The sequence below is a fragment of the Embiotoca jacksoni genome, unplaced genomic scaffold (assembly GCF_022577435.1).
Source record: "Embiotoca jacksoni isolate LCO1_2020_lvr unplaced genomic scaffold, fEmbJac1.0.p SCAF_1, whole genome shotgun sequence".
Taxonomy (NCBI): Eukaryota; Metazoa; Chordata; class Actinopteri; family Embiotocidae; genus Embiotoca; species Embiotoca jacksoni.
Window position 1 is genome coordinate 22,700,378 of NW_027185229.1, and position 27,743 is coordinate 22,728,120.

Below are 27,743 nucleotides of genomic sequence, written 5' to 3' on the forward strand. Positions count from 1 at the left end.
CCTGAGGAGAGGGTGTGCCTGAGACCCAGCTGCGCGTCCGGTATAAATACAGTGTCCCCCGGCTTCAGTTTTGTCTTCAGCTCCGTCTGGAAGTTCAGAAACACGATGGCAGCGCCGAAGAAAGTCTGTGTGATCGGCTCTGGTAACTGGTGAGTGAAGAGTTTCAGTGTATGTAAATCACCTTTGATGCACTTTAGGAAGTAGGAAACTTCTTTGGCTGCAGGAGGCTTCGTTAGTGGTGCGAAATATTAAACCTACAGTCACCACGTGTGTGGATTTGGTGTGAATGGAGACTAAACGTTGGCAAACATGCGAGCCAGAGGGCAACTTTAGCCTTTGTTAGAGCGGATTAATGATTCATGAAGTTCACCAACCCGCCGTGCTGTTTTGTTTTTGACAGTAGAGTGGAGCTTTTTCTCAAACTGACTCCCTGAACATGACGATGTTTGATGCTCCTTCATCAAAGAGGCATGAAATATCTTTTATTTTCCTGCACCGTGTAAGCTGAATCAGCCCTCTGGTGATGTTGAGGTCCGTCGGGCAGCGTGACGTTTAGTTTATCAGTGCTGAAAGCAGCATGTCTTCTCCATTATATTTAATATTGTACTGCGGGTAAAGTAACATTACGTATTGTTGCAAAATGCAATTTAAGCATTTAAAGCAATACTCGTGCAATATTTCACGATTATTACTGATGCAGTTGAGCTGCATTTTACTGGTGGAAAGAAGAGCATGTAGGGCTTTTAAATCAAAACTAACATTTCCCTCTGATTAGTGGAGTAGAAGTAAAAAGCATTTTAGTGTACTTAAAGTACGTCTGTAAGTAGCTTATATGCTATTAGAAGCTCAAATGACTGATATGTAATCTTGATATATGACCATTAGAAGGGATTTCTCTCAGCTCATGTTTAAGACAACTGGTCTTTGAATGAGACCTCCTGCTCCTGCTTAAATAATGAAAATGAAATGTTAAATAATGGTCCGCAGGTTTACATTTTTCACCTCTTCTTATCTGGAAAAGCATTTCAACTATTTAAGTAATGCCAGGGTAAATATCTCCAGTCCAGTCCAGACTGAAGAATGCAGGTCCATGAGTCAACTGGCGGTAGTTCTCTTACAGGGAAATGTGGAAATACATTATTTGAAGTCTTTAAATGAATAATGGACAGTAATGAAGATTTTATTGTTTCTTACAAATTGCTGTTCATAGCTGTGGTCACCGTAAAAGCCCCTTAACATCAGCAATAGCTGATATGAAGAACATTTTCTGATGTAAAATTACACCAGTTAAAAGTTCAGTTTTAGTCAGAGCAATAATAGACAATTAATGTATTTTTTAGCTTAAAATACATCAACCTTTTGGGCAACTCTTTCTTCCAAAGTCACTGCAGCGCCACATCAGAACTAAGTCAACACGAGTCATTTACATTTCACAGAAGAACACAGAGGACAGTTAACTTTTATTGGGGGGGAAACAGATTCATTCAGTCGTGATCCTGATGGCACAGTGATTATCGTGTCTCATCATGTCCACAGGGGCTCTGCCATTGCAAAGATTTTGGGTGCCAACGCTGCCAAGTATGACAAGTTTGACACCACAGTGAACATGTGGGTGTTCGAGGAGACGGTGAACGGACGCAAGCTCACAGAAATCATCAACACAGACCATGAAAATGTGAAATATCTGCCCGGTCACAAGCTGCCCCCCAACGTGGTGAGCATCCATCGATTGTTTATCGAGTGAAGACGACGTGATGTAGAACTCGTGGGCTGTGATCTCTCTCTCTTTGGTGATGACATGTGATTGAAGTCTCACCCCGACTCCTCTCTTTTCATCAGCTGGCTGTTCCCGACTTGGCTGAGTCCGTGAAAGGAGCCGACATCCTGATCTTTGTGGTGCCTCACCAGTTCATTGTGAGAGTGTGCGACACCATCAAAGACCACATAAAGAAGGACGCTGTAGGAATGTCTCTCATCAAGGTAACATTCTCCTCACTGAAACGCACTGCACTAAAAAGCACGAGAAGTATCTTTTAATTAGGCATTAGGACTTTTGAGCAACTGTTTTATACGACTCTTTTTGCTCCAGGGTGTCGATGCGGGTCCAGAGGGTCTGAAGCTGATCTCAGAGGTCATCCGAGCGAAACTGGGCATCACCGTGACAGTCCTCATGGGTGCAAACATCGCCAACGAGGTCGCTGACGAGAAGTTCTGCGAAACAACTATCGGTATGGAGTTTACTTCTCCAATAAAATAACCAACAGATGTGTTAAAATGGCATTAAAATGACTGAAGTCAGCAGAGCACTGTAATGTGAATGTATACAAAGCTTACACGATCAACCAACTATTAAAAGTCTGTAAATGTTTTTTTTTTTTTTAAACTGGATATTGACATTAATTTGGAGTGAGACTTAATCATATTTAAAAAAATGATCAGAGTATCATCAAACACGGGCCCTAAATTTTCCAATAATTTGCATCTCTATTTTATGCCCCATAAACACATCACTAGATGTTTTTTTGAGCCATCTGGTCGATTAAAGAAAAAGTGTGGAGTTAATATCATTTGCATATAGAGTGGCTTCAGTTTGTTTAATACACAGTCTGCAGCACACAGAATGGAGCACATAGTGCCTTAAAAAATTTTTTTTTTTTTTTTTTTGGATTAAATGTTATTTTAACAGGACTTTGATTCTTGTTTTGCGCTCTGTTTCTAAAAACATATGTTTTATTATTTGCTATGGTATAAATTGCATTATGGAAGCTGGTGCTGATGATCTGAAGGGTATTTTTGGACGTAGGCTGCAAAGACAAAGCCCATGGGCCGCTGCTGAAGGAGCTGATGCAGACCAGCAACTTCCGCGTGACTGTGGTGGAGGAGTCCGACGTTGTGGAGATCTGCGGGGCGCTCAAGGTTTTTCCTCCTCCACCAAACGAATCCCATCACCAACTAATATGTGCTCGAGGGCTTGAAATGCATTGTTAACACTGTCAGTCTAATTACAAAATAATCTTTTTCAGTTTAATATTTGTGGACAAAACCTGTCAAGTAAAAACTAGTTTAAATCTGTGTATCCATGGCATACCAATACCAATACTACATTCAATTTTTCCTAAATTTGTGAGTTTAGTTAAACACAGAAATAACCTTCAACAGGATGTGTGTGTTCATCAAAAAACACCAATGAGGTAAATCAAACAAACTCTCCTGGCTGACAGTTTAAAGTGTCTATAAAGTGAAGATGATGGTTGTTCTAAAGTCTCTCTTATTTAAACAGTTAAATTGATCGTGCACCATACAATCCCAGCATTATTATTATTATTTTTTTTTTTTTTTTAAACCTTCATCGTCTCTGCAGAACATCGTGGCGGTAGGAGCAGGTTTCTGTGATGGCCTGGGATTCGGCGACAACACCAAGGCAGCGGTGATCCGTCTCGGCCTGATGGAGATGATTGCCTTTGCCAGGGTCTTCTGCACAGACTGCCCCGTCTCCCCCACCACCTTCCTGGAGAGCTGCGGCGTCGCTGACCTCATCACAACCTGCTACGGTGGACGCAACCGCAAGGTCGGAGAGGCATTCGCCAAAACAGGAAAAGTATGGAACAGCTTTTGTCCTCCTCGTGTCTCTCTTTGATGATGACTTAACCACGCGGGTGTGACTCTGAGCAACTTTCTGTTTAGACCATCGAGCAGTTAGAGAACGAAATGCTGAACGGGCAGAAGCTCCAAGGTCCAGCAACGGCAACCGAGGTCCACCAAATCCTGAAACAGAAGAACATGGTGGAAAAGTGAGTCTGTCTCATAATCACCATCAACACCGCTCTCATGCCTGTTTGATATCTATGAAGCCACTGTCAGCAGCCAGTGAGCTCAGCTTAGCATAACAACTGGAAGCAGGGGGTAACAGCCAGCAAGGCTCAGACCAAAGGGAGCAAAATCCACGTCTCAGTTGGCGGTTCAATACCCAGTTCCTACTATCTACTTGCCGAAGCGTCCTCGGGCAAGACGAGGAGCCCCGAGTTGCTCCCAGTGGCAGACGAGCACCTTACATGGAAGCTCTGTCGCTATTGGTGAGTATGTGTGAATGGGTGGCAAAAATTGTAAATCGCTTTGTCGAGAGGACGTACATTTTCTATACCAGCACCCTTGAATCTCACTTAATGATCTGCTATATTCTGTTTGTTAGCTCCCCCCTCCCCATTTCCAGTCTTTATGCCAAGCTAAGAGGCTGCTGGCGGCAGCTTTATATTTTAGCGCACAGACATGAGTGATATCAACCTCTAAGCAGGATTAAGCTTATTTCTGATTCCAAACTATTTCTTCAATAACCTCCATCATTCTCTCTCCCCTCCAGGTTTCCTCTCTTCACTGCCGTTTATCAGATCTGCTTCAACAGCCACCCAGTCACAGAGTTCATCAAGTGTTTGCAAAACCACCCAGAGCACATGTGAAGGACCGACCTCGGACTGATGAATGGATGGAAATTGGGAAAGACTTTTTACACCAGAGCCACTGAATACTGAAAGAGTTTATAGCGGGGGCAAACTGGGTGAGGCTTGTGGATAAATCCTGGCTCCTCTTTTGTTTGAGTCTCAAACAGAGACGAGAAAAAAACAGAGCGGAGTTGCCCCCCGACTCCCTGAGCTGCTGCGTTGACCTGCTGTTAATACATTATGTTCATCACAAAACACGCATAACTTAAACAAAACAGACGAGGTAGGTTTTTACTGATTGTAATTTAATTATTAAGTCTTAAAAGTTTAAAGAATTTGAATTACTCTGCCTTACACAACACACAAACCGTGACCCGAATGTAAAGAAATGTTACATAATTCCTTCAGTAAAAGTGCCTTCTCACTGAGGTATAGTTCCCTCTGTCAAACACAGAAATGAACAAAAGACAGTCCCCACTCCCACCATATGTTACTTTTCATTCGGACGTCGTAAAATGTAACTACTAACTTTACAAGAGTAATATTTTGGAATAAATTATTGAACTCATTTTTGTATTTGTTAAATGTTTTCAGCTCGCTGATGTCCGTCTGCAGGATACACTCGTACGCACTCAAGCAGCAGCCTCTCTGTAATCCGACCTCCGCTCAGCCTGGCTGCCACCCTAAACTCTTCACCTTTACCATTTTCTAGAGCGTCTACTTTGCCCTTTATTTAAGTGCACGTCCTGTCTTAGACGCTGTCCTCCGAGGTGATGTTCAACTTGTGCTGTAATCAACTCGGTGCCCTCATTAATGCCTTCATATGGAAACAACCTTTCCTTGTGTTTTTCAACCCTCTTGATTAATTAAACATCTCTGTAGACGCAGTCGCAGCCATCTCTCCGTCTCCGTTTGGAAACGTATCCGATCAATGCTCAGTCCCTTTGAGTCCGTGTGTTTCCTCTGGCCTTGAAATTAAAGTCTGCATATCTTGCCCCAGCAAGTATTTGAATTTATAAAACACCAAAGCAAAAATTCTCTCCATGCTCATCCTTTGATCACACAAATGTGCCTTGTTTTTCATATATATCAGCCCGGTTCTCTCAGTTTCATGCTGGACTGTGAAGTTACATCAGTGGCCACTTTTTTAATACTGGATTCCCTCGCTGAAATCTCTTGCATAGTTATTGAGTCAACTGCCCTGTGAGATATCTAATAATAACACACTCCAAAGGGGCAAATGTCCATCTATAATTAGACAGCGGACAGCGCTGCAGCTGCCTCATTCATGCATAACAACACAGATGAATGGATGCTCTCTTTTAAAACACAGTCATGTTTGAGGAGTTTGAAAATGTTGAGCATCACGCGTACCTGTGTTTCCACTTACAACAATAGGCTGGAAAGGAGGACCAACACTGACACTGAGAACATAAAGGGGATGAGCACACACGGTTTCTGAGAAAACATGTGCGACAAGATGCTGTGGTCGTGAGTGCCATCTACTGTGCTGTGGTCTGTTGGGGGAGTATCAGTGACAGAGATACCAGCTGGATCAATAATATCTATATCTATCTATCTATCCATCCATCCATCCATCCATCTAGCTACCATACAAATCCTAAGGTATTTTACTTTTGCGTAATTTGATTTTTTTTTCTTCAGTTTTTTAATATCTTAAATGAATAAAAACAGAGATTTATAATGATTTCGAGAGAGATGCACCTTGTCAGAAAGAAAATAGCCTCTGTTGAGTAGGTCAAGACGTTACATCATATTTCTTGAAAATTTGTAGTTGTAATACATCCTTTGACCAGTTGGGCGTGCAATAACACCAAATCACAAGCTCACCGCTCCCGTCAATTTTATCTTGCCTTTGAGATAACCCCGTATTACCGAGTGGAAGTTGTTAAATTTCACAAGGTATATAACTACAACTAAAACAATAAAAGTATATGACTACAGCCTGGCCCATACAGTAAAACCGAAGAGAGATGGATGCCATCCATGCATTGAAGCCATCCCTTCAGTGAGGGGGGGGGGGCTCGCCTCACTTCCTCAATTCCAGTCGTTATCTCGGGGCGGCAGCCAAGACCTGTCAAGTTATCCGGCGACAGCCATAAATAACTGGAAGCAGATCTCCATTAGCTTCAAAATAATGATGATGATAATAATAATAATGATAATAATATTTTTTTCTCATGAAAATAGTTCATGTTGGTTGCAAGTTTTGGAGAACGGCATTCTGCTTCTTTCTTTCTTTTTTTTAACCGAGGTCAAAGAGAACAGTCTCCAGCAGTAACACAAAGTATCCAAATCAACAGCGCTACTTTAACTTTTCTTACTGAATTCAAAATGAATACTTTGCTCAGTAACGTTGCGTGTAACGTTTTGTATCGTGTCAATGACTGCAACAATGACTACTGTAAATGATTCAAATAACCTTACTTTGAAAATCTCAGCGGAAGTTTGTTTCCTCTTTTGGGCGCCTTCGCTCTGGTGCGGCAAAGTTGAGTGCGGCCAGTCATCATAGAGAAGTGATACGGGAGGGTTAGGGGAAACGTCCAACAAGTTTCACAAATCCCTTTTTTTTTTTTTTTTTTTTTTTATTTTTTTTTATTTTAGATAAGAAACGGATTTGTTCCATCTATCCGGGGACAGGAGCGCCGTCAAACATGGCTGCTCTTTCAGCCTGGTTCTGGAACGAACGGTTCTGGCTGCCTCACAACGTTACCTGGGCGGATCTGGCGGACCCAGCTCCCGGGGTGGAGTATCCTAAAGCTGCACACTTGTTTGCTGCCTTGCCGCTGGCTTTGGGGATTTTCGGTGTCAGGATACTCTTCGAAAGGTTCGTGTTTTGCCACTCTTGTCGGGTGTATTCTCGTAAGTGAGCGGAAAAGTCCCCACAGTTACTTTTAACGGAGTTTTTTGTTTTGTTTTGTTTTGTTTTGTTTTTTCCAACCAGGAGAAGGATGGGTTAGCTAACTGGGTGAGGAGGGGGGGGGGGACCAGTGTCTTCAAGTGTGTGTTAAGTCAGGATTTCCCCCTTTCCCCCCCCTCATATCAAACACCACATTATCCTTGTTGTCGGTGGTTCGGCTACAAAACGTCTGTCTTAACTGTATTTGTATTATCTTTCTCTCTTTGTTTTAAGACACATTTATGTTCCGACATTGACTTAAACATCCTCTCAGCCTACTACCAGCAGTCGCAACAAAACTCAAGTGGGATTTTTGCCGTCTAACTCCCTCTCACAACTCATTTCAGGGGTCTTTTTTTGGGGGGGGGTGAAGGAGACCCCGAGACAGACTACCTCAATTAAACGGACTGATAATGAATCCGCCGATGCGTCTTTAGTTGACTTTCACGGATTCAAGCCTTGTAGGAAGTGCTGCCTCTTCCCTGCTCCTGTGAAACCGCCACATCTGCTCGTCACATGAATAAAGGCGCCCATCCTGTCCTGTGCAAAAGTTTACCTTTTGTCCAAGGCTGTCTTATCGGAGAAGGCATCACACACACGCACACGCACGCACGCACGCTAGTGCGCTCCATGTTTGGATGCTCGCCAGCTGCAGGCCTCGCTGCACCACCGAGCACAAAATGTCTCGGAGGTATTTGTGTCCTTTGTCCGACCACAGCAGCGGGTTTTCATCATTTGTTTGAATATTGCTGCATAGTTGAGATGGTGTGAAGCTATCTCGGTCGTTGGCCTGACCTTCTTCCTCAAATACAGATAAGGCTAGTCCAAACTCACTGCCATACTATATAATACTGATAAGAAACAAAGCAGCGGCCGTGAGTGTGAGGCAATGTTGGCGTTTCCTTTCACCTCAGTTCAGTCTGCTGTCACAGACGAGGGACCCGCTGGCAGGCCGTGATCCTCAGAAGATGCTCGGTCCAAGCAGTTTTTGGGTGCTATTTAGCCCGTCGTTCTGGGGGAGGAAGGTCCTGGAGGTCCTGAAGATGGAGACCCACGGGGTCCAGCTAAACAACACCAGGTGTAAAGAACACGAGTCCCCGTTGACTGACCCGAAATGAGTTATCCACTGACCCTCGGACCGGCAACAGGAAAACTTTGTGTTCACTGGCTCAAATTTTGACTACGGCATTGAATAGGATGGTTTCACTAAAGTCAACATACTTGGCTTAAAGTTTTCCGAAACAGAATTTGACACATTAATGGGAAGTTTAGCGTTTACATAATCCAAATCAATTTCTGACTAATCCATAATGAGGTCTGTACTGTGCACATAGCTTCAGGACAGCAGCATTAGAGGAGACCTGAACTGTACATAAAGACTTTTTTTTTCACACCGTAAATGCAGAAGTTGTTATTGTTTTGATATCTCTGCTGAAGTTGCATGAATGTAATGAAGAACTTTGATTTGTCAAGTATTCACTGGATAATCATAAAACAGACATTTGCATCTGGATATTTTATTTGTGAAGGGTCTCACAATTGATTTCACTCTATCAAAAATACATACAGGGTATTTGAACAGTGTAGTCCACCATTTATTTGATTGGATCACGTTAAGGTGCAGCTCTGTTCTCATCAGCGCTTGACTGACTGTCGGTGCCCGTTAATTATTTTTCATTGCGACTTAAAGACTGGTGTTCACCGACATGCCGTGTTGTTTCTTTTGTTAGCAGCCTAAAAGGCTATAAAAAAAAAAGTTATTTGAGCAAGGTTCACCTGATGATAAAAGAGCAAAGGAATCATTATTACCCAGTGTGTATTGTGACCTTTAAAGTTATTTTACACAAAAAAGCAAAACAACTTTAAAGAACCTTCCCAAAAAATGAATGTCCAAGAATATTTCTGATTTTAAAAGTTAAACCAGCCACATTGTGATTTGCGTTTTCCACAGTAGGTCTCGAGTCCTGGGAAGATAAAGAAAATGAGTCCCCTTGCATATCAGAAGTATGTCTGTCTGAAAATCCATCTGGATGTCGTCCTCTGTAAAAATGGACAACACGCCTGTGTTCTCAGCCTGCTTCAAGTTGATAAGCATCGGCTTCAACCTGCAAGCAAATCAACATATTGGCAGTTGCAGGTTTTCACAAAGACTTACTGTATTAAAATGCTGCGCCAGTTTTGCAAGCCCCGCCCCAAAACGTTCTTGAAACCTCAGCCAGAGGGTAAAGAAATCTCCCGGGACTTCATTTAGACCCCGGTTCCTCTGGTGGAAATGTGACTGAACTGAGGTCGTCAAAGGGTCCCTGTGGTTGAAATTCATCGTATAGGGGTGTGACAACGAACAGAAACATACATCAGGAACTGCACCTCTGTTGTTACTCGTGATATATAGAAACACACAGGCAACCGGGCCAGAGTCTCTGTAGTAGTGAATATAAGTCTTAAGATACCGTTGCTTCTCACCGGGTACCCCCGAGCACGGCGTCAGGCTTTGTAACTTTTATTTTTTTTTAACACGGTCCAGCGGCTGTAAATAAGGAGCAAAACAGATATCAGACGTGTCGGAGGGGAGATACTGAGGTGTTCGATAAGATGCGCCCGGCGCTGAGCCGCCTGTCTCACGAGGGCCTGGTCCGATTGCGGGGGTGATGTTATCAGAGAGCATTTACTCTCTGTCACTTCTCGACACTCCTCGACACCCCAGCCGGCCGACGGACTCGTTCATTTATTCATCAGAAGAAAGCATCACGCCACAGCTTGAGTTCCTACTCCTCTGCATGCAGAGCTTAAACACAGGCTGCGGGTGTTTAGCGCTCACACAGTGCACCTAATATCTCACGCACACACACACACACACACACACACACACACACACACACACACACACAAACATGCACACACTGTGCTCATACATGCGTCTGCAGGAAGAGGTTCACACGGTCACATTGACAAGGTCTCAGACATATCCTGCCACAAACCAGTTTTGTTTCTTGGCTTAATTCTACTCTTGCTTCTCTTGGTGCTAAAAAAAAAATAATCTTTCTTCTTCCTTCTGTCGTCACATTTCAGATTCAAATCAAACAATGTTAATGACCTCGGACGCATGTTGCTCTCGCGGGTATTCTAACAATCTATCAGGTGACTGTTGTTTCCCTGATGACGAGATATTTCAATACTCTCACTGTTGACTCATTATTGTATGTGGTCATTTCTATGCCTCCGGTGACAGCTGTGGTCGCAGGCAGTGTGTTTTTGGATTATCCGTCCGTCTGTCCCACTCTGGAGGGAATTTCTGCAAATTTGGCACAATTAGCCACTTGGACTCCAGGAAAAACTGATTCGAATTTGGTGATCATAGGTCAAAGGTCGAGTTTACTGCGACCTCCCAAAATGTATTTGTAGCCGTAACTCAATAATTCATCATCTAATTATGGCAAAATTGCACACAAATGTCTAGTAGGAGAAAAAGATGAAGTGATGACGTTTTATATCCATAAGGTAAAAGGTCAACGTCACCGTGACCTCATAATGTTCTGCAAAAACACTTTTCTGGCTATTATTCAGTGCCATAACTCCAAAGCAGAGCGAGAGATGGTGACCTTATTTCATCTTTATTTGGTTTCTGAATTGTCGACACTAATCTTGGGTGTCCACCTTGACCAGGCTCTTCGTTCTCGACAGGTTCGTTCTTGTCTGATCATAATCGTTGCTTTGTAAACGGGAGCAGCCGCGCTGTTTTGTGTGTGAAGGCCCGTGTAAGCTGTGTCATGAGTTGATCAGCGTCACGACTACAAACTGAGATGTGCATGAGATTATAATTGGGCAGATTTTGTCTCGTGTGTCATGTGTCCCATTTGACTGTTTCCTCATAAACAGGTTTTCTATCTTCTTAAGGCAGGTTGACACTGAAAACAAGATGTCGATGTGATGCATTATACATCCTCCTTGTGAGCTCTGTGTCTTGCCCATCTAATCTGGCGTTGTCTCTCCACCAAGTCACGTTCCCACGGAGCTGTCCTTTTCTGTTTTCGAAGCGCAACGCTCCAGAGTTCATTCAAATGAAGGCCTCAATTACTTCCAGCACTGTGCTATGAATAGATCGAACCCTGTGCCTCAGCCACGGCCCTGGGCATGGGACGTTTTCCAGCGTCAAGGTTGTATGTAGCCTGGTGCTCTTCCCCTCACAGCTGTCGGGGCTACCAGCGTCCTTGCACATAGACCACACTGAGCCTGTCTCCCGGTAACAGGCTTTGTGAACGTCGGGGTGGTTAGTTTGTGAGAAGTAACAGGGATGTTTTGACATTCGATATAAATAGATTAGCTTATGTCTCTCGATTTTTTTTCTTTTTTTTTTTTTCCCCCCTGCTGTCGCTGCTGTTCACAGATCAGCACTGCAGGTCCAGGCTTGCGTGAAATATTTTGTCGATTCATCCTCCTGCCCTGTTAATAATGAATTTGAATGACGTGCTCGCAAGAGAAGCTTAACTGTTGCTTGTACCTGTGCTAATCTATTAATTTAACCACGTGATTGGATAATAGTGTAGTAGAGAGATTATTAGAGAGCTAAGGCAGGAACTGAAAGCCAAACCACCGAGTCAGTTCGGGGTGAATCAGAATGCGTCAGATTGGTGCCACCGTTGGGGTTTTATTCTATCAAAGTGCCAAACGGGATCACTGTATGTCGGCTTCGTTCGTTAAAAGTGTTTTATGCTCAGGTGCCCTTAAACAGTGACATGTGGCTTGCCTTCAGTAATGTTTAACAGAATCATACCTCGGCCTATCTTGCCTAATGTCTCTGGATAAAGCGCTTTGTTTTGTTCATTGGCACCTCAGTGCCACAGAGTCATTGCCCCGCTGTGGCTTTGGCCCAGTTTACTCTTAGTGTCATGAAACCTCTTTGGTTTGTGAAGGAAGTGAAACTGCTCTTCAAAGTTCACTTAAAGAGCAACAACAAAAAAAAAAAAAAAAGTTGTTTTTAAGTGTATTATCACATGTAAGTTTGAAATATATCGTTGTGCTCTTTGAACTTTATGAATACAGGTTAATAAGCACCGTCTACTTTGAAGGGTGTGACATTTACATACCTCATCCACTTTAATTGACATACTTGTCATTGTTCGTAACTAAATGTCGCTTCAGGACAAGGAAAACAAAGCGCAGAGAGCTAAATATGCTTCTCGTAGAGGAGAAGGCAAATAAAAAAAACAGCTTGAGTCGTTTCACGCCGGACAAAAGCCATTGATTTTTTTATTTTTTTTTTTTTTTTTTCCTGCTTTACTTTTTTAACGAAACACAATAGCTCAGGCAATTCAGTGGTAACTTGTAGATTCTCACCACCAGGACCAGTCTGTGAGCAAAGACAATTGCCGTTTCAACATGTAGAGAACTTTGCTACGGTGTGGTACTGGTTCACTTTTGCTGACATTGTATCTGCGGGACATGATATTCCCAAACTTCTGGAGTATTGTGGGACTTTGAGGAAATTGTGTTGATTCAAAAAAAAAAAATTCCACTTAAATTTCATTTACAACTTGTTTTTATACCGTTTGATTTCATTGTTGGTTGTCCTTTCAACGTACATTTACAAGTCTTTTTTTTTTTTACAACCAGGCCAAAATGAAAAGTGAATCACAACCTTCTGCACATTTTTAAACATCGTGACAGTCATGACAAATAACAGGAACGTTTGGGTTTAACTTATTCGCTGACAAATCTGTTTTACTTGCATATAGATCTATTTCTTGGGCTTCCTTACAGAAACAAATCTGGGACTGAGTTCATGAGCTTTACGTCCAGTTGACATTGATTTTTTTTTTTACTCTCAACGGTATCAGGCTTGGACCAGAGGAAGCAGCTTTCAAAATCACTGCGTCAACAAACCTACCACTACGTCGTCTGTGAAGATCCACGTTCACAGATTGCAGGAATGTTTTTCTTAAAGGGCTTCGGGATGATTTTGAGCAGCCACACTGACAGAGAGCAACCTTGTAAATGATTGTTCAACTTAGTTGTCATTCAAACTGACCAATTAACCTGTCTTGCTTTTTCATAACTCAAGGCTATGTTTCTGAAAATCAGGTTTAGTACTATGTACACACACCCATTGTGTCTGCGTGTCTGTCGCACTGGAGAGCAAAATCAGGTTTACTGTAGAAGTTTATTCTGCATCTCATCTGACGCAAGATTTGAACTGTGAAAAAGAAGGACTGATCCCTGCTTTCCCTAAAATACACAATCATCGACACAATACATTTTAACCTCGCATAGAATACGTCCCAGCAATCCAACAGGTCAAAACAAGACCCAGCTTACAATAACTATTAAGCCATTGTTTGTACATAGTTTCTGTTAGTAATACGTTTAAGCCATCTGTCAGCATGTGTCACGGTAAACCACTCGTCTTACCTGTTAAGTCTCCGCACGGCTTCGTTGTTTCCTCATTTGAGTCACGGTAAACTCAGAGCTCTTTTCACTGCTGATGGAGGCGGTTGAGTCACAATGCGGAGCAGATCTGCGGCTCATAATGAAGAAGACATCCCAGAATCACAGGTGATTTTAAGAAGCTCCCCCTCAGCCAGTTTTTGCTGCGTTTCATTCATTGCTAGGCGTATGAGACAAAACAAACCAACTCAAACAGAGAAAGAACCCTGGTTCAGGTTATACTATCTGATCACTGATTGAAAGATTTAAAATATTTGCAAAACTAGCCATGTACAGCACTTCAATTTATGTATTTATTTTTTTAAAAGAGCTTAGTGTGCATGTTTTAACATCAGCGAGTGACCCTCCATCTCTCACCTCTGTCACAGATTCATTGCCCAGACCTGCGTCCGAAGTCTCCACATTCAGGCAGGCGTTGGAAGAAGAGCTCAGCCCAACGCAGTGCTGGAGAAAGTGTTTACATCCATCACGAAGGTTCGGACGTCTTTTCCTTTTTCTTTGAAGAAGCATTTATGTCCAGTAATATCAGCGATGGTTGATATTATGCCGCACGATTCACATAAACTCAAGACGGACGCCTGGTCACAAACTTAGTTGTGCGAAGGGTAAAGTTGCAGTGCCTCGACAAATATGACACTCACTATATCCATTTAACTTGGGTTTAATTACTGCAAACAGCAAACATGTTGGTTGACAGAATTCATCCATGTCTGCAAGGTCTTAGGTGTTTCTGTATTATTACACCAACTGGGATCTGTCAGAGCTTTCAGGGATATCTTAGTTTTCCAGTTATAATCTTGACCTTGAATTCGCTTTAAGAAAAGCAGCAGATTCTCCTATTTGAGAGACTGGAACTATAAAATCCAAACGCTCGACGCTTGTATTCAGATTTAAAAGAGTACATAATGTGTGTTAGACTATTAGTATCAACCACAGCAGGGGAGAAAACATCATTTGTGTCATTGCCAAAAAAAAAATACTGGAGCATTTTACTCTGCCTCATTGGTCACATATTCGTTTTACAGTTTTAATGTAGCTGTTTCAAGGTGAAACAGTTCAACATGTTAAATGTTTGCTCTACATTTACAAGCTGGAAGTGGTATCATAACGTGAAATCAAACCCTGAGAAGCGCTCTACACTCTGCAAGACCAGTACAACACCTGTGAGTCGTGAAAACAGATACAGCGGAAATAAAAAACTAAAAAAAAAAACTCCTGGAGCTAAATGTTTTCGCATTTCACGTTCTATGAATGCCTACGGATGGAGTCATTTATACAATGACTGAATGGGATTCAGAGGATCAACGTAGACGAATCATTGTTCCCAGAAACATGATACAAATTGCCATTGTTTAAACTGAAATTCCTGACGGAAAGAACTGGGAAGAAATGAAGTCGGGCACCGCCGTGTGTGATGAAACGGTTTTACCTTTCTGACCCTTCTAAAAGCGATTCCATTTTCATGGAGCTGTTCGCAGTTTTCACTGAAAATGTCCGCTGAAACTGTGTTTGTAATGATCAAACTAAGTTCTGTGTCGTTTCTCTCTCTGTCGCGACAGAATCCGGACTCTCGCCGTCTGGATGGCCTCTCCAAGCAGCTGGACTGGGAGGTGCGAAAGGTCCAGCGCTGGTTCAGACAACGCCGGAACCAAGATAAACCCAGCACATGCACCAAGTTCTGCGAGAGCATGTACGTTCATTCACCTTTAACCTCTCTGCAGGCCTGAGCACACTGTGGTTGTGTGTTTTTGTGCGGGTGTGGTCGAGTCTTCGTGAGGACGGGACTGAAAACCTTCAGATTATTTTCAAGGCCTGTTTCTGGTTTTGACTTGGATTTCAATTTTTAATCACAATATCCTCATGTTACAGTTAAGGGTCTCGGGTGATGCGTGTTTTGTAATGGACGTGATTGTTAATGTCTTTTTCTCTAAATTCAGATTTCCTTCTCTTTTACTTCAAGGTGGAGATTTACATTTTATTTGTGTATATTTACCTACGGGTTCCAGTTTCTGTGGCAGGTGAGCGCGCACACAGATGCACCTTTGAAACATGAAGAGACAAAGAAGGGGGAGAACATTTGTTGTTTGATTATCCGGTTACATCATCATAGATTATAGCATTTACAAATGTTTGTCTTGCTAATGTACATTTTTCTTTATCTCTTTTTAGTCCCCTTGGCTGTGGGATACACGACATTGCTGGTACAGTTACCCCTATCAGGTATGATGCAGCTCTGATCTCCGTCTATAATAATCTTTAGTGCAATCCAATACAACAACAACACCAACTTTACCCTGAGAAAGTTATTCAAGAATTGAACCAACAATGCTAAGAACTAAACAGAACATTCATTGCATGTGATTGGACTGGATTAAATTACTTTGTACATCTGTGCTGAATAAACTGCTGCAGAGTTTTCCATTAGCTTGAATGTAGCTATTGTTGACTTTTTTTTTTTTTTTTTTTTTTTTTCTGTCACACAATACGCTCAAATAAAACAGCACAGAGTGTGACAGCAGAAACATTGTTTGTATTTGTCTTTTTTTAATTTTTTGTTTTTTTACTACACTCTGTTCTTGAATAGATTAAAATGTGCCATAAAAAGCACTCTGACAGGTATTAATAGCATAAAGATGTGGAAGTCCTGTTAATATATGCAGAATGTCCATAGTTAGGTGGTTCCTCTAAATAGTGATTATGCGGATTGACACTGGACGCATCACCAGGCGTGACACAATTCAGTGGAAAGCCCAGCTTCTCACTCCTTACTGCTTAAGTAAACTTGGAAATGGTGATTCCCTGGGTCAGCATGTGTGTCAGGACCATCTGTAACACTGTTGAACGGCGGCGGTCACATGTCTGTCACGCTGCGTCCACTGCGGTTTATTTTGTTTGTATAGATCTCATTTGAACTGACTCACTGAACCCGTCTCTGCTCTCTGCCTCTTCAGGTCATGACTCCAGGTCTTTATTACTACTACGTGACAGAACTGGCCTTCTACTGGTCACTAATGTTCTCCCAGTTCACCGACATTAAAAGGAAGGTGAGAGGAACACTGGTCCAGAGCCTGTTAGTTTAGACCACATTAGATACTCCACTGTTGCCACTCCCTGTCAAACATTTGTCAATATGTCTATTGTTCCTCATTTGGTTGTGCCAGACAGTGGCTGCATGTGTGAGGCAGAGTTGTTTTTTTTTTTTTTTTTAAATCCATGAATTAAAGTCGAAGTGCATTAGGAACAAACCTGACTTGTAAGTTTGCACCGTTATAAGCTCTTCCAGTTCTTTTAATTTAGGCAGATCACATGCTTTTGTTTTTTCGTAGGGGGCGGGAGCTGTTGCCGCCCGGTCTGTGAATGCCTTGTGTTTTCAGCATGAGGGCACCCACTGTCATGTGATTGCAGGAAGGAGCAGGCCTAGGTCTATTAGCATTACAGACATTCCACAGACTGCAAAGCGTCTTAGAGTGGAAGTGTGTTGCAGCTGAAGACACTTTCCTTTCAATGTTTTACACGTTTTATACAGCAAATGTTTGGAATTTGATTACGTTTGAATTTGACCGCCTGATCTGGTTTCAAATTCAGGGTGATTGAATTTGTTTCTGATATGATATTCAGAGGCAGAAGCAGATGAAGCTTCTGCTGAGCTGATTATTAAGTTAGTGCCCTTTATTCATGTAGTGAAGGTCTCTCTTACCCTTTGCACTTTGCTCCCAACCAAGAAAAATATGTGTAAATATGTTGATTAAACGCATATCTGCAAACAAGAAAAAAGCTCCAGAAATCTAGTGTTTATTTTCAAAGTTAAATTACTCAAATGGGAGAAAATTGCCAGGTTTGAAGATCCTGTCAGAAAGATCCAAAATAACGACGTCACTGTGCTGGGGGCGGGGGGACGCTGCTGTGTGTCCGTAGTTGGATACAGGTAGGACATGCAAGGCAAGGCAAGTTTATTTGTAGAGCACATTTCAACAACAAGGTAATTCAAAGGGCTTCACATAAAACCATTAAAAGCATCAAAAGATAAGACAAAAGAAAAGGACATGTAAAAACAATTAAGAAACAACTACAATTATGTAACCATAATAACCCCTTAAAAAAAAAAGGGGGCCCTTATGTTAATATCACTTGACCTAAAGACTTCTGCCTTCCCTTCCCTGCAGACTGCTGCTGTTGGCTGTCAGATGCACATGTTTCTGCACTGTTAATCTTTCACCCAGTGAAGTCCTTCTGCCTTAATCGAGTGCTACCGTTGAGTCAGAATTTAGTTCAGTCCGGTTTTTAACTTTCTATTTCATCTTAAAGAGTGAACGTTGCCTGTTCAGTAAAAAAAAAAAAAAAAAAAAAATTTCATGCTGATACCAAATGTGATCTACCCTCTCAGATCAGCTTTTTTTATGTTTATGTTTTTTAAGCTCTGTAAAAGTACGACTGCGAACGTCATTGAAACCGGAGCAAAGTAAGCAGTAAGCAGATATGATACTGCACTCTATTTACTTTATGAACCTATGGGTGCACAACCCGCCTTTTCTTTCCACTTTATCACAGTTGACCTGAATAAATAGTTTTGACATCTGTATTGTTGTGATGTGGGAAAAGGTTATTTTTCAAAACACAACTAATCACATCAGTATGTGTTTGATTTGAGTATAGGTTGTACATGTTATTTATAATCAACTAAAAGCTCTTTTATGAAAGAATTATTGTTATTCCATGGAAATTGTCACATTTTTTGACATTTGAAAGGGCAAACATTTGATCTTCTTTGAATCAATGCTTACAGATGAAGATGGCACACTGTAAAAGAACAGCACCACAAAGACGTTTCGTTTTTTTAATCCTTTATTCAACAAAATATCAATATATGTAATAATCTGTATTGGATAAAGTATGGACATGCTTGGCCACAGAATCTATTTTTGCCTGCTTTTAGCAGAAATAACTTGTTGTAGGTGTTTTGCATATTACTTTCTTTTTTTTTTGCATGAAAAAACAGTCTCTGACATCAGCTCATTAACGTTTTCCACCACTATTTAATTCAAAAATCCTTCAGGTGTGAGATGTTTAAAGGTTTTGTGTCATGATGTTTCAAATCCCACCATAGCATTTCACTGTCATTCAAATATTTTGTTCTTGACTTAGCTGTTCCATAACCATCCACTTAATCTTTGTTTGGTGGATTTGCATCCGTGTTTCCGTTTAACTTCAGCTTTTAGACAGATGACCCCATATTATCTTCACGCAGAATGCAGATGCAGAATTTATTGTTAAATCAGTGACTGAAAGTCATGCAGTCCCCGAGGCTGCAAAGCAACCTCAAACAATAACATTTCCATCACTGCTTCACTCTTGGTATGAGGTTCCTCTCCTGAGAAGTTCTCTTTGGTTTGTGCCAAAGGTGTCTACTGTAACTGTGGCCAAACAAGCTCCATCTTTGAGCCATCTGGCCACAGTATATTATTCCAAAAGACCTGTTTTTGTCCTGTATGTTCATTGGCAAACGGTAGATTTGCTCCAATGTTCTTTTTGGACAGCAAAGACTTTTTCTTGACACGCCTCCAGTGCGGGTCAAAATTGAGCAATCTCCCTCTGATTGTAGACACGTGAACTTTCCCGCCAACAGCTAAAAAGGTGACCTGCAGATCCCGGAAGGAAAGTTTGAGGTTCTAGGAGATTTCTTTTCGCATCGAACGATCTGCTTATGGGCTGAATTTTCTGGAGCCGCCCGAGTGGCAGTCGTTTGAAATCGACCTCACTTGGAGATGATTTTGCTTACAGCATTGGGCAGGACGACATCCACAGAGGCAAATATACAGGAGGGCATTTAGTCTGCATGTACAGTACTCTAACCAAATGTTTCCTTTTCATATTTCAGGACTTCCTCATCATGTTCATCCACCACCTGGCTACAGTCGGCCTGATCAGCTTCTCTTACGCCAACAACATGGCGCGAGTAGGGAGCCTCGTGATGTGCGTCCACGATGCCTCTGACTTCCTGCTGGAGGTCAGTAAGACACGGTGGTCACCGGGAAGCGTCATCTTCACACACCGATCACACTTTGCAGCATTCAGTTCCCTGAGAACTGCATGATTTTACATCACAGTACTTCACTTTACTTCTGGCGACAACAAGAGGCCCAGCACACCGTAATGTTTCACGTTCTGTTTTTATTCATTTTGTCTGTGTATGTCTGATGAAGTGACAGCTCTGTGTATGTCGTGGCTTAATGTCAAAACAATGTTTTGACACATCTGACATTGAACAGGAATTATTGCTGATATGCTGATAAAATAACACAAATAGGAAGTACAGGATAGATACAGTTGCCCATGACTACCGTTGAGCAGCCGCTGTTTTCACATTCAGTAGTTTCCTTTACTGTATTTCTTGTTCAGCAGCCTTTTTGCATAGCGGCGGCCGGCTTCCTTAAACAATGGAGATGAATTGTGATTGTCGTTTCGTGTTTTCAGTCACTTCCGGGTGGCTGAAGTTCAAACAGATTAAAAGTTCGAGCCGGAGAATTCACGACGGTGGAGCAAAACTGTTTTTAATTTCTGCTGTTTTCTTCCTCGACAGGCAGCCAAGCTGGCAAACTATGCCAAGTGCCAGCGGTTGTGTGACTTCCTCTTCATTGTGTTTAGTGTCGCATTCTTTATCACACGACTTGTTATATTTCCAATATGGTGAGTACCCTTTGACACCTGCAGCATCAGAATGAATCTTGTAACTACTCTGCTGAATTATTTAGCTGCTTATTGATGCACAGCTGGTGTTTAGGGAGTATATTCTAGCTTTAGTTTGAGCTCAGGTAAGGAAGTGAATCAACATTTTCTTTGAGCTTTCTTCTTGTAAAGAACTGCTTGCAAAGGAAATATCATAGTCATACTGTGCTTTGGTAACTGTAATTTCAGTATATATCTTGTAGCTGTCGTTAGTACCACTGGTCAAACACACACAGCCTGCACTCTGCAGTCATTCCACGTGTTCCAGGTGACCTGAGAACGAGAACTATTATAGTTGTTTAGAAACAACTATAATGTGAAGCAGCGACCTCAGTTTTATAAACCACATGAGGCAAGTTTTCAGAACACCTCCTGATTCCTCATAGTTTCACTTCCTGTTCAGAGCGGTGAGATCTGTGCTGACTTTCAGGCTGCTGTTTCGGTGGCTGTTCCTCGACAGAGACCTGGATGTTGCGGCTCAACCTCCAGAGAGAAAGACAATAGAGAACCTATCATTGGCGAAAGTAACCTGAGCAGCTATATTCAGTGTCTTAGTGTGGATGAGTGATAAAGCTAGTGTTGCCAGTGGAGCTACCTGGACTGAAATCCATACCCGTCCTGGGGGAGGTGGGTCTGTTGACAACCTCCTGTCAATCAGCCGGATTTAAAGGAAGACATGACCTCACCAAGCGTTCACCTGACATCACAGCACGTCTATGTTTCTCACCTGCTCAGTTGCCATTGGCTACAAATTAGGAATTACAATCTGTCCTTCAATAACCAGCCTCATTAAAAGCTTTATTGTGTGTGTGCGCGCGTATAAGATTACACTGTAAAAAGTCTTTCAACTTCCATCTGTTAGTCTCCTTGTTTTCTTTTTGGCAGGGTTTTGAACTCCACTATGTTTGAGAGCTGGGACATAGTCGGGCCTTTTCCTTCCTGGTGGCTCTTCAACTTCTTACTGGCAGTCCTCCAAGTGCTGCACATCATCTGGTCCTACCTCATAGCCCGGATAGCGATCAAAGCCATGATGCGAGGCAAGGTAGGTCACAGAGAGATGTGGTTTGTGGATTAAAGGAAATGATTGTCAGAAAATATTTTGACACTTTGTTTAGACAAAGTTAAAAAAAAAAAAGCTCATTCAAGATCTGTTTTTTGTTGTTGTTTTGTGAGATAGTAAATTCAATATATTTGGAGGTGTGACGTTTAAAGACGTCACCTCTCAAAAACTGTATTCGTTTCGATTCCTTGACATTTTTGATTACCTGAAAGATTTCGCAGCTGATCCGTTTATTTTGGAAATAATGGTTAGTAACAGCCCTGCAGTAATGACCCCGGTGAGGAGTATTACACGCTATACAGCCCAACTTCTCCTGCAGAAGAGCAAAACATAAAGTTGTGTTTCAGCTATTCTAACAATATGGACATGGTACAAGCACCTGTTTTATTTCTCTATCTCTGGCCTGTAAACTGCATTTTTTTTTTCTCCTTTAGTTTCCTTGTTAAGCTTCTGGTATTGAGTCCTGCATAGTCTAATTTAAGAAGGTTTAGTTCAGGACAAAGTCTAAATTGGCCCCGATTTTTGTATTTTTCATTTATACTTTAAAACTTTTTGATGTCGGTGTTTAAGCAAAGATTTACAAAACTGTGAATCCATCTTTAGACCAAACTTCTGCATCAACACACAGGAATTTTTAAGATTTATTTTTGGACTATTGGGTTGATAACAATTCAATGAGTGTGGGAAGGACCACAGAGATTAGCACGTAAATAATATTCCCAACCAGGCATGTGTCTGTGATCGCAGCATCTCTGGTGAAGTGTACAACATAACACCGCAGCTATATTTGGTGATGTGTTTGCTGCCGCTCCACTTTTTCCCCCCCCTCCCTGTCTGTTCCTGACCGTGTCTCCTTCTCTCTGCAGACGCAGTTTGTTTCGTCTCCCTCTGGAATGAGAGAGGGAGATCCTGTCTTTCTGTCTGTCTTTGTCCAGTGAGCCCTACTCCGCTGCTCTCTCGCTTCTCTCCGTCTGCTCTGTCTGCTTGACAACTTTACCTTCTCTGGTCTTTGGCTGTAAGTTTCTGTTCACTCCCTTCTGCTGTGATTCCTTTCACAAATTTGAATTTCATCTGTCCCATCCGTTTCCATTTAGGACTCAGTGTAGTTTGCGATGGATTTAATTGGACAGCTGCTGCAGTAGATCGACACTTAGATTCAGCAGTAGGAGGAGAGCGGTAAATGATGAGTAATGTGGTGATAGTGTCATGAATGTCAGGTATGTCCAACTGTTTCTCATTAGCCAGGAACCATTGAAATTGTCCCACACCACCACCCTGTGGCACTTTTGATATAAAAATACTGCAACCATTAGACTAAACCAGTTTGCTTAAAACCTTTTTTTTTTTTTACTTTTAACTGCTCAATGTGAAGTATTATATCTCTTCAAAACTCTCCATCATCATCATCTGTCTATTCACTGTGAGCGTTTCAACCAACCAGAGGCTTTTCCTTCTCAGACCTTTTCTTTAGACTCAGAGGGTAAATTTAAGATGCAAAGATAGAAATAAGTAAGACAAATATACTACTTTGCCTCTGACCGTGAGCTCTTTCTAATTACTTACTCAGGCTATTATAATGTCACAGCTACTGACAGTATAGTGTAGATGTCCTAATGAAACTGTGTGTCTCCTTAACAGCCGCTAGAAGGCTCAAATGGACTCCAGTCATTGAATACACATTTTTGTCGATTTGTCTCTTTAGTATTGAGTGATCCCAGACCGGCTGTGCTTATAAACGAGAGCTTGATCTGTGCACTCTGCAGATGCTGCATGACATGAATTGTGGCTTTTAAAAATGGAATTTCCCTCCCTTCCCATCAGGAGGTGGAAAAACGCCTAATCCAGTCTTAAAAACACATAAATCTCTCCAGAACCATTCATGGTGAACATGACAGAATGGGGACGAAATAATTTTTTTCATTTACAAAAAAAGAACTTAAAACATGTTGGTAACTTCATATTTATAGACACAGATTTAAAAAAAAAAAAAAAAAAAAGATCTAATTAGATGAAATTCCAAATTTGTCAGCCGAAAAAAGTCAGAAAATGTTAGATATGAAAACCTCAGATGTAACGGAGCCCTAAAATGTTCAAATAATTTGTTCTCAAACTTTAGATGCCTTTGTCAAAACAAAGGATGTGAAAAATGAATCCTTCTTGGCGTGACCCAATAAGATAGAAAGTATTTTGAACTGTGAAAAAAATATAAATTTGTCCTTAAATATTTCTTGGACAAACAATGTAAAGAATCGCAGCATCTCCCGCTACAAAGGTCAACTTTAACCAATACTTCAAAATGATCGCCGATTTGAGTCACTTCAAAGTTCACTTTCACTATTTTCATGATCCTTTCATTTTTCTTCAGCGTAATAGCGAGTGTAATGACACAGGATCCTCTCATCTGTTATCTAGGTGTGCAACGATGTGCGCAGTGACATTGAGAGCAGCTCAGACGACGAGTCTGGCGTGCCCCCCGAAGACCACAAGACCATCCGTTACTCCCCTAAAGGAGAAAACGGCACAAATGGCCACTGTGCTGCCGCCAAAGCCCGAGTGCAGAATCACAGCAGCTTGTGACGTGGAGCCCGAGGACCCCTGCAGCTCGTCCCCTCACAGCGTCCCCGAGAGCTTTGTTTGTCTTACGACATTCCTGACGCGCGCGCACACGCACACGCACTACACTACACTACACTGACAGTGAGTGCGCACAGATTCATTTGTTGGCTGACTTTTGATGGATCTGCAGACGCTGACGTTGGCTGTGGAGAGCCGCGCGCTGACATGCAACTCCGGGGCCGACGTGTAAAAGCCGAGATGGGAATCGGGTGGTTTGCGTAGCCTCGTGTTGGGATTTATTTTGTGCCGAGTTTGGATGCAGATGTTGATACGTTTTAATGTTCTCTCCCAGTTTTATTGGTCAGATGAACTTGTCTATTTTTTTTTTTTGTCTGAAGGGTTAATTCACACTGGATTACACGGGCAGACATGTCACAGCAGGTCTCATGCATACAAATGACAATAATAATATGAATAATAATGTGATGGAGCTGTGGTTTTATCAGCTTTGAAAAGAAAGACACCTGCCCTGATTGACAAGAAGCTCAATGCGCTCAAACGTTTCTACCCTTTGCAATTTCCTGTGGATTCACCTTTTAACCACATTGTTTGGCTACTTTGACTTATTTTGCTGTTTTGTTTTTTGTTTTTTTTTACTAAGACTCGAGACCAAATGTTTATCTAATTGTTTGACGTCACTACCTATTGAGGATGTATGAGGATCATACTAAAGATCTGGGATCCTGTTCTCACTCGAGTGCCTTGTAAAAATGTATTTCCAAATATATCCTATTATTGAAAGATGGCTTGATGCAGTCCTGTCTAGAAAGTGACATTACACTGTGTGGTTAAAGGCATTTAATATTTTACAATACAAACAATTACGGCCATCTTCACTCGTGACACGGTGGATTTGATGCGGGCCACTGCTGCAAATAATATGTTCTTGGTTGATTTGCTTAGTGAAGATTTATAAACAAAACCTGTCACTCAAACACCCTGGGAGGAACAAACATCCTGGCAGATTAGGCGGAGGGCACAACGACGAGAAGGAATGGGAAACGTCCACGTGTGCAAAAAAAAAAAAAAAAGAAGGTGAGCAGAGTCCGTGTGACGTCAGTCTTTGATGACTCCGTGATCCTGGTTCTCTGCTGCCAGCTTCAGCTGCTTCTGCTTCTCCATGAAGCGGTATCCTCGCATCGCGCACAGGTAGCCTCCGTACATCGTCAGCAGTATCATCGAGGTAGAAAAGGCCCGATAGCCGAAGTCAGCCAGCCGCTTTCCTGTCACCATGATGAGGAACCTGAGACGAGCGGGAGTAGAACTTCAGAGCAGGTTCGGCAGCCAAATACAGTACAGGTGGAAATAACAAGTCATGTTACAGAACAGCGGTGGGCAATAGCGCAAGACAACATGTAGACTCCTCACATGTTTTATTGTGGTTAATTTATCAGAGTAGCAAAGAGACATTTCCCTGATTATTTTATCTATTAGCTTTTTTTTTATAACATGATACGTATCAACACTACAATATAAAATGATGTCCACTCCATCCACCACTAGGACAATACTTGTCATTTAAAAAAAAAAAAAAAAAGATACTTACATTTTATACTATTTTAAACATTTTAAAAGTTTACAGTAATAGTGAAAAGCAATAGTCGCGGCTGATTATTACTAATATTTGTTACACTTAAAAAAAAGACTGATAAAAAGTAGTTACAAATAAAACATAACGATAGACACAGTAGTTAAACTCAGCACTGCTTCAATGCCTGCTTTCGCATTCATACATAACTCGTGATTTTTTTTATTAAATATAATTTATGTAACTACATTTTTTTTTGATGAGAAAACATTTACTTTAACTCAATTATTTAAAATGCTGGTCTGAAAAACTGCGGTGCACTTTTTTTTTTGGTGTGTGTACATTAGGAGGTATGTGAAAAGTCCACATATTTTGCCACGACTTAAATATTTAATATAATAAGTGAGTGATGACAACTTTTTGTACAAGACATAGGCCTACCGAATAATCTGTTAATACTAATATTCGAGATGAAAGCTAGTTTTAATTCTTCAGATATTAGTCAGTCCAGTGGTTCCCAACAAAATTCCAAAGGGTCTAAAACTCGTATCTGTTTTACAGTTCATGTGATTTCTCTCCTTTTTTTTGTTTGTTTTTGAAGACATCTGAAACCTGCCAGAACAGGCAGCTGGCAGCTTAATCCATTAAAACACAAACAACAACAACAAACAAAACAAAAAAAACCGAACAAGCCAATAAATGTAGGAACCGCTGGTTAAATATTTGATTTTTTTTTTTTAATAAGCTTTTACGTGCAAGATCAACGCAAATTAACTAGTAAATGCAGCTGTCAAAAGTTAAAAAAAACAAAAACAAAACAATGATCTCCTACTAAAATGTAGATGACAGGAAGTATCATTAAGTGGAAATACTGTAAGAACAAGTGCTCTTTACTGCTTATGGCACTTCTCATTAACACTCACATCTGCGACCATCCGATGTGAGGAGTTTCATCTCTATTTAAAAGTTGCGTCTGATTTATTGTCCATGAAAGTCAAGCAGCGATACTTTGTCGCTCCGCAAGACCAACCTTTTCATCTCATCACTGACGTCACAGGCCAGCAAACAGTCTTTTATCTACTCGTGTTTACAGCGGCAGCTGCGCCATTGTTTGTTACCGTCTTAGAAAAAGCTGCGGAAGCGAATACGTTTGGTCTTTTTCTTACCTTTGATGAATAAAGAGCAGGCTGTCGCGGTTACTCTCAATGTCAGCAACGCCAGCATGCGAGGTTAGCAGTAAAGCTAACTCACCTTCGCTTTCGTAAGTACCGTTACGGAAAGCCAAAGGGGACTTTTTCCCTCCTGCTCGGCCCAAAACTGCGGATAAATTGAAGAGCGCCGCCTACTGACCTGGAGTACATCTTCATGCTGTACTTGCAGCTGCATTTCGATAGCTGTAGAGCCAATGTAGACAATAGAAGAAGAAGAAGAAGAAGAAAAAATGGTCAGCCTGTATCAACTGTCCGTTAATACTTTGCATACAAAACAGACAGTCAGTTAAGCAGCTAAAAAGGCCTTCATCTAACATCTCACAGCTTCTTTGGCCTCCTGATGGACTCAGGTACAATCATTTGCACTACATTGTATCTATCTATCTATCTATCTATCTATCTATCTATCTATCTATCTATCTATCTATCTCTCTATCTCTCTATCTCTCTATCTCTCTCTATATATATATATATTGCAGTCAATCGTCACTGTGTTTGTTGTCTGTTATTTATTGTTACATATTTATACTTTTCTTTTTTTTTTTAAATCTTTTTATTTTTGCACACCGTGGGACTGTGGCAAACAATATTTAGATCTCTCTGTATGTCTTGTACATTTGGTGAATTGACAATAATGTTGACTTTGACTTTGACTAAAGATTGACAGGTTAAAACTATTTTCTCCACCTACAACTACAACGTTAAAATGTTTCTTACATTTGTATGCAATAACAATGTTATGATAACTTGAAATAGATAGATAGATAGATAGATAGATAGATAGATAGATAGATAGATAGATAGATAG

General features: G+C 41.4%; 3 protein-coding genes across 5 annotated transcripts; 2 read left to right on the forward strand and 1 right to left on the reverse strand.

The window, feature by feature from the left end:
* Positions 1–28: 28 nt before the first annotated feature.
* Positions 29–5,335, forward strand: gpd1b (glycerol-3-phosphate dehydrogenase 1b). The gene is made up of 8 exons (XM_069147967.1): positions 29–149; positions 1,537–1,714; positions 1,840–1,980; positions 2,090–2,228; positions 2,804–2,916; positions 3,362–3,598; positions 3,685–3,791; positions 4,358–5,335. Exons 1-8 carry the CDS (start codon positions 106–108, stop codon positions 4,452–4,454), a joined length of 1,056 nt encoding a protein of 351 aa, XP_069004068.1. The 5' UTR covers positions 29–105; the 3' UTR covers positions 4,455–5,335.
* A 1,591-nt stretch (positions 5,336–6,926) lies between these two features.
* cers5 (ceramide synthase 5) lies at positions 6,927–25,230 on the forward strand. 3 transcript variants are annotated; one of them, XR_011178195.1, is made up of 11 exons: positions 6,927–7,284; positions 14,166–14,271; positions 15,357–15,487; positions 15,758–15,815; positions 15,967–16,017; positions 16,749–16,841; positions 19,673–19,801; positions 20,375–20,481; positions 21,406–21,562; positions 22,447–22,595; positions 23,993–24,074. XR_011178195.1 is itself a non-coding variant. In XM_069148048.1 (10 exons), exons 1-10 carry the CDS (start codon positions 7,112–7,114, stop codon positions 24,155–24,157), a joined length of 1,170 nt encoding a protein of 389 aa, XP_069004149.1. In that variant the 5' UTR covers positions 7,036–7,111; the 3' UTR covers positions 24,158–25,230. The 3 variants fall into 3 exon arrangements, 2 of the variants coding, with proteins under 2 accessions (XP_069004162.1, XP_069004149.1); XM_069148048.1 differs by lacking the exon at positions 22,447–22,595 and having other exon boundaries at positions 7,036–7,284; positions 23,993–25,230; XM_069148061.1 differs by lacking the exons at positions 16,749–16,841; positions 22,447–22,595 and having other exon boundaries at positions 6,942–7,284; positions 23,993–25,230.
* On the reverse strand, positions 24,980–27,000 carry cox14 (cytochrome c oxidase assembly factor COX14). Its single transcript, XM_069148100.1, has 2 exons — positions 26,891–27,000; positions 24,980–25,439 (listed from the first exon to the last, which is right to left on the reverse strand). The coding sequence occupies exon 2, from the start codon at positions 25,427–25,429 to the stop codon at positions 25,253–25,255; it is 177 nt and encodes a 58-aa protein (XP_069004201.1). The 5' UTR covers positions 25,430–25,439; positions 26,891–27,000; the 3' UTR covers positions 24,980–25,252.
* Positions 27,001–27,743: the final 743 nt, after the last annotated feature.

Bases quoted from the DNA above. Each gene is read 5' to 3' on its own strand.
- gpd1b (XM_069147967.1), top strand. From the start codon at position 106: ATGGCAGCGCCGAAGAAAGTCTGTGTGATCGGCTCTGGTAACTG. The intron at 150-1,536 runs GTGAGTGAAGAG...TCATGTCCACAG, and splicing joins GTGATCGGCTCTGGTAACTG to GGGCTCTGCCATTGCAAAGA. The intron at 2,917-3,361 runs GTTTTTCCTCCT...TCGTCTCTGCAG, and splicing joins AGATCTGCGGGGCGCTCAAG to AACATCGTGGCGGTAGGAGC.
- cers5 (XM_069148048.1), top strand. From the start codon at position 7,112: ATGGCTGCTCTTTCAGCCTGGTTCTGGAACGAACGGTTCTGGCTGCCT. The intron at 16,018-16,748 runs GTATGATGCAGC...CTGCCTCTTCAG, and splicing joins GGTACAGTTACCCCTATCAG to GTCATGACTCCAGGTCTTTA. The intron at 21,563-23,992 runs GTAGGTCACAGA...TCTGTTATCTAG, and splicing joins AAGCCATGATGCGAGGCAAG to GTGTGCAACGATGTGCGCAG.
- cox14 (XM_069148100.1), bottom strand. From the start codon at position 25,429: ATGGTGACAGGAAAGCGGCTGGCTGACTTCGGCTATCGGGCCTTTTCT.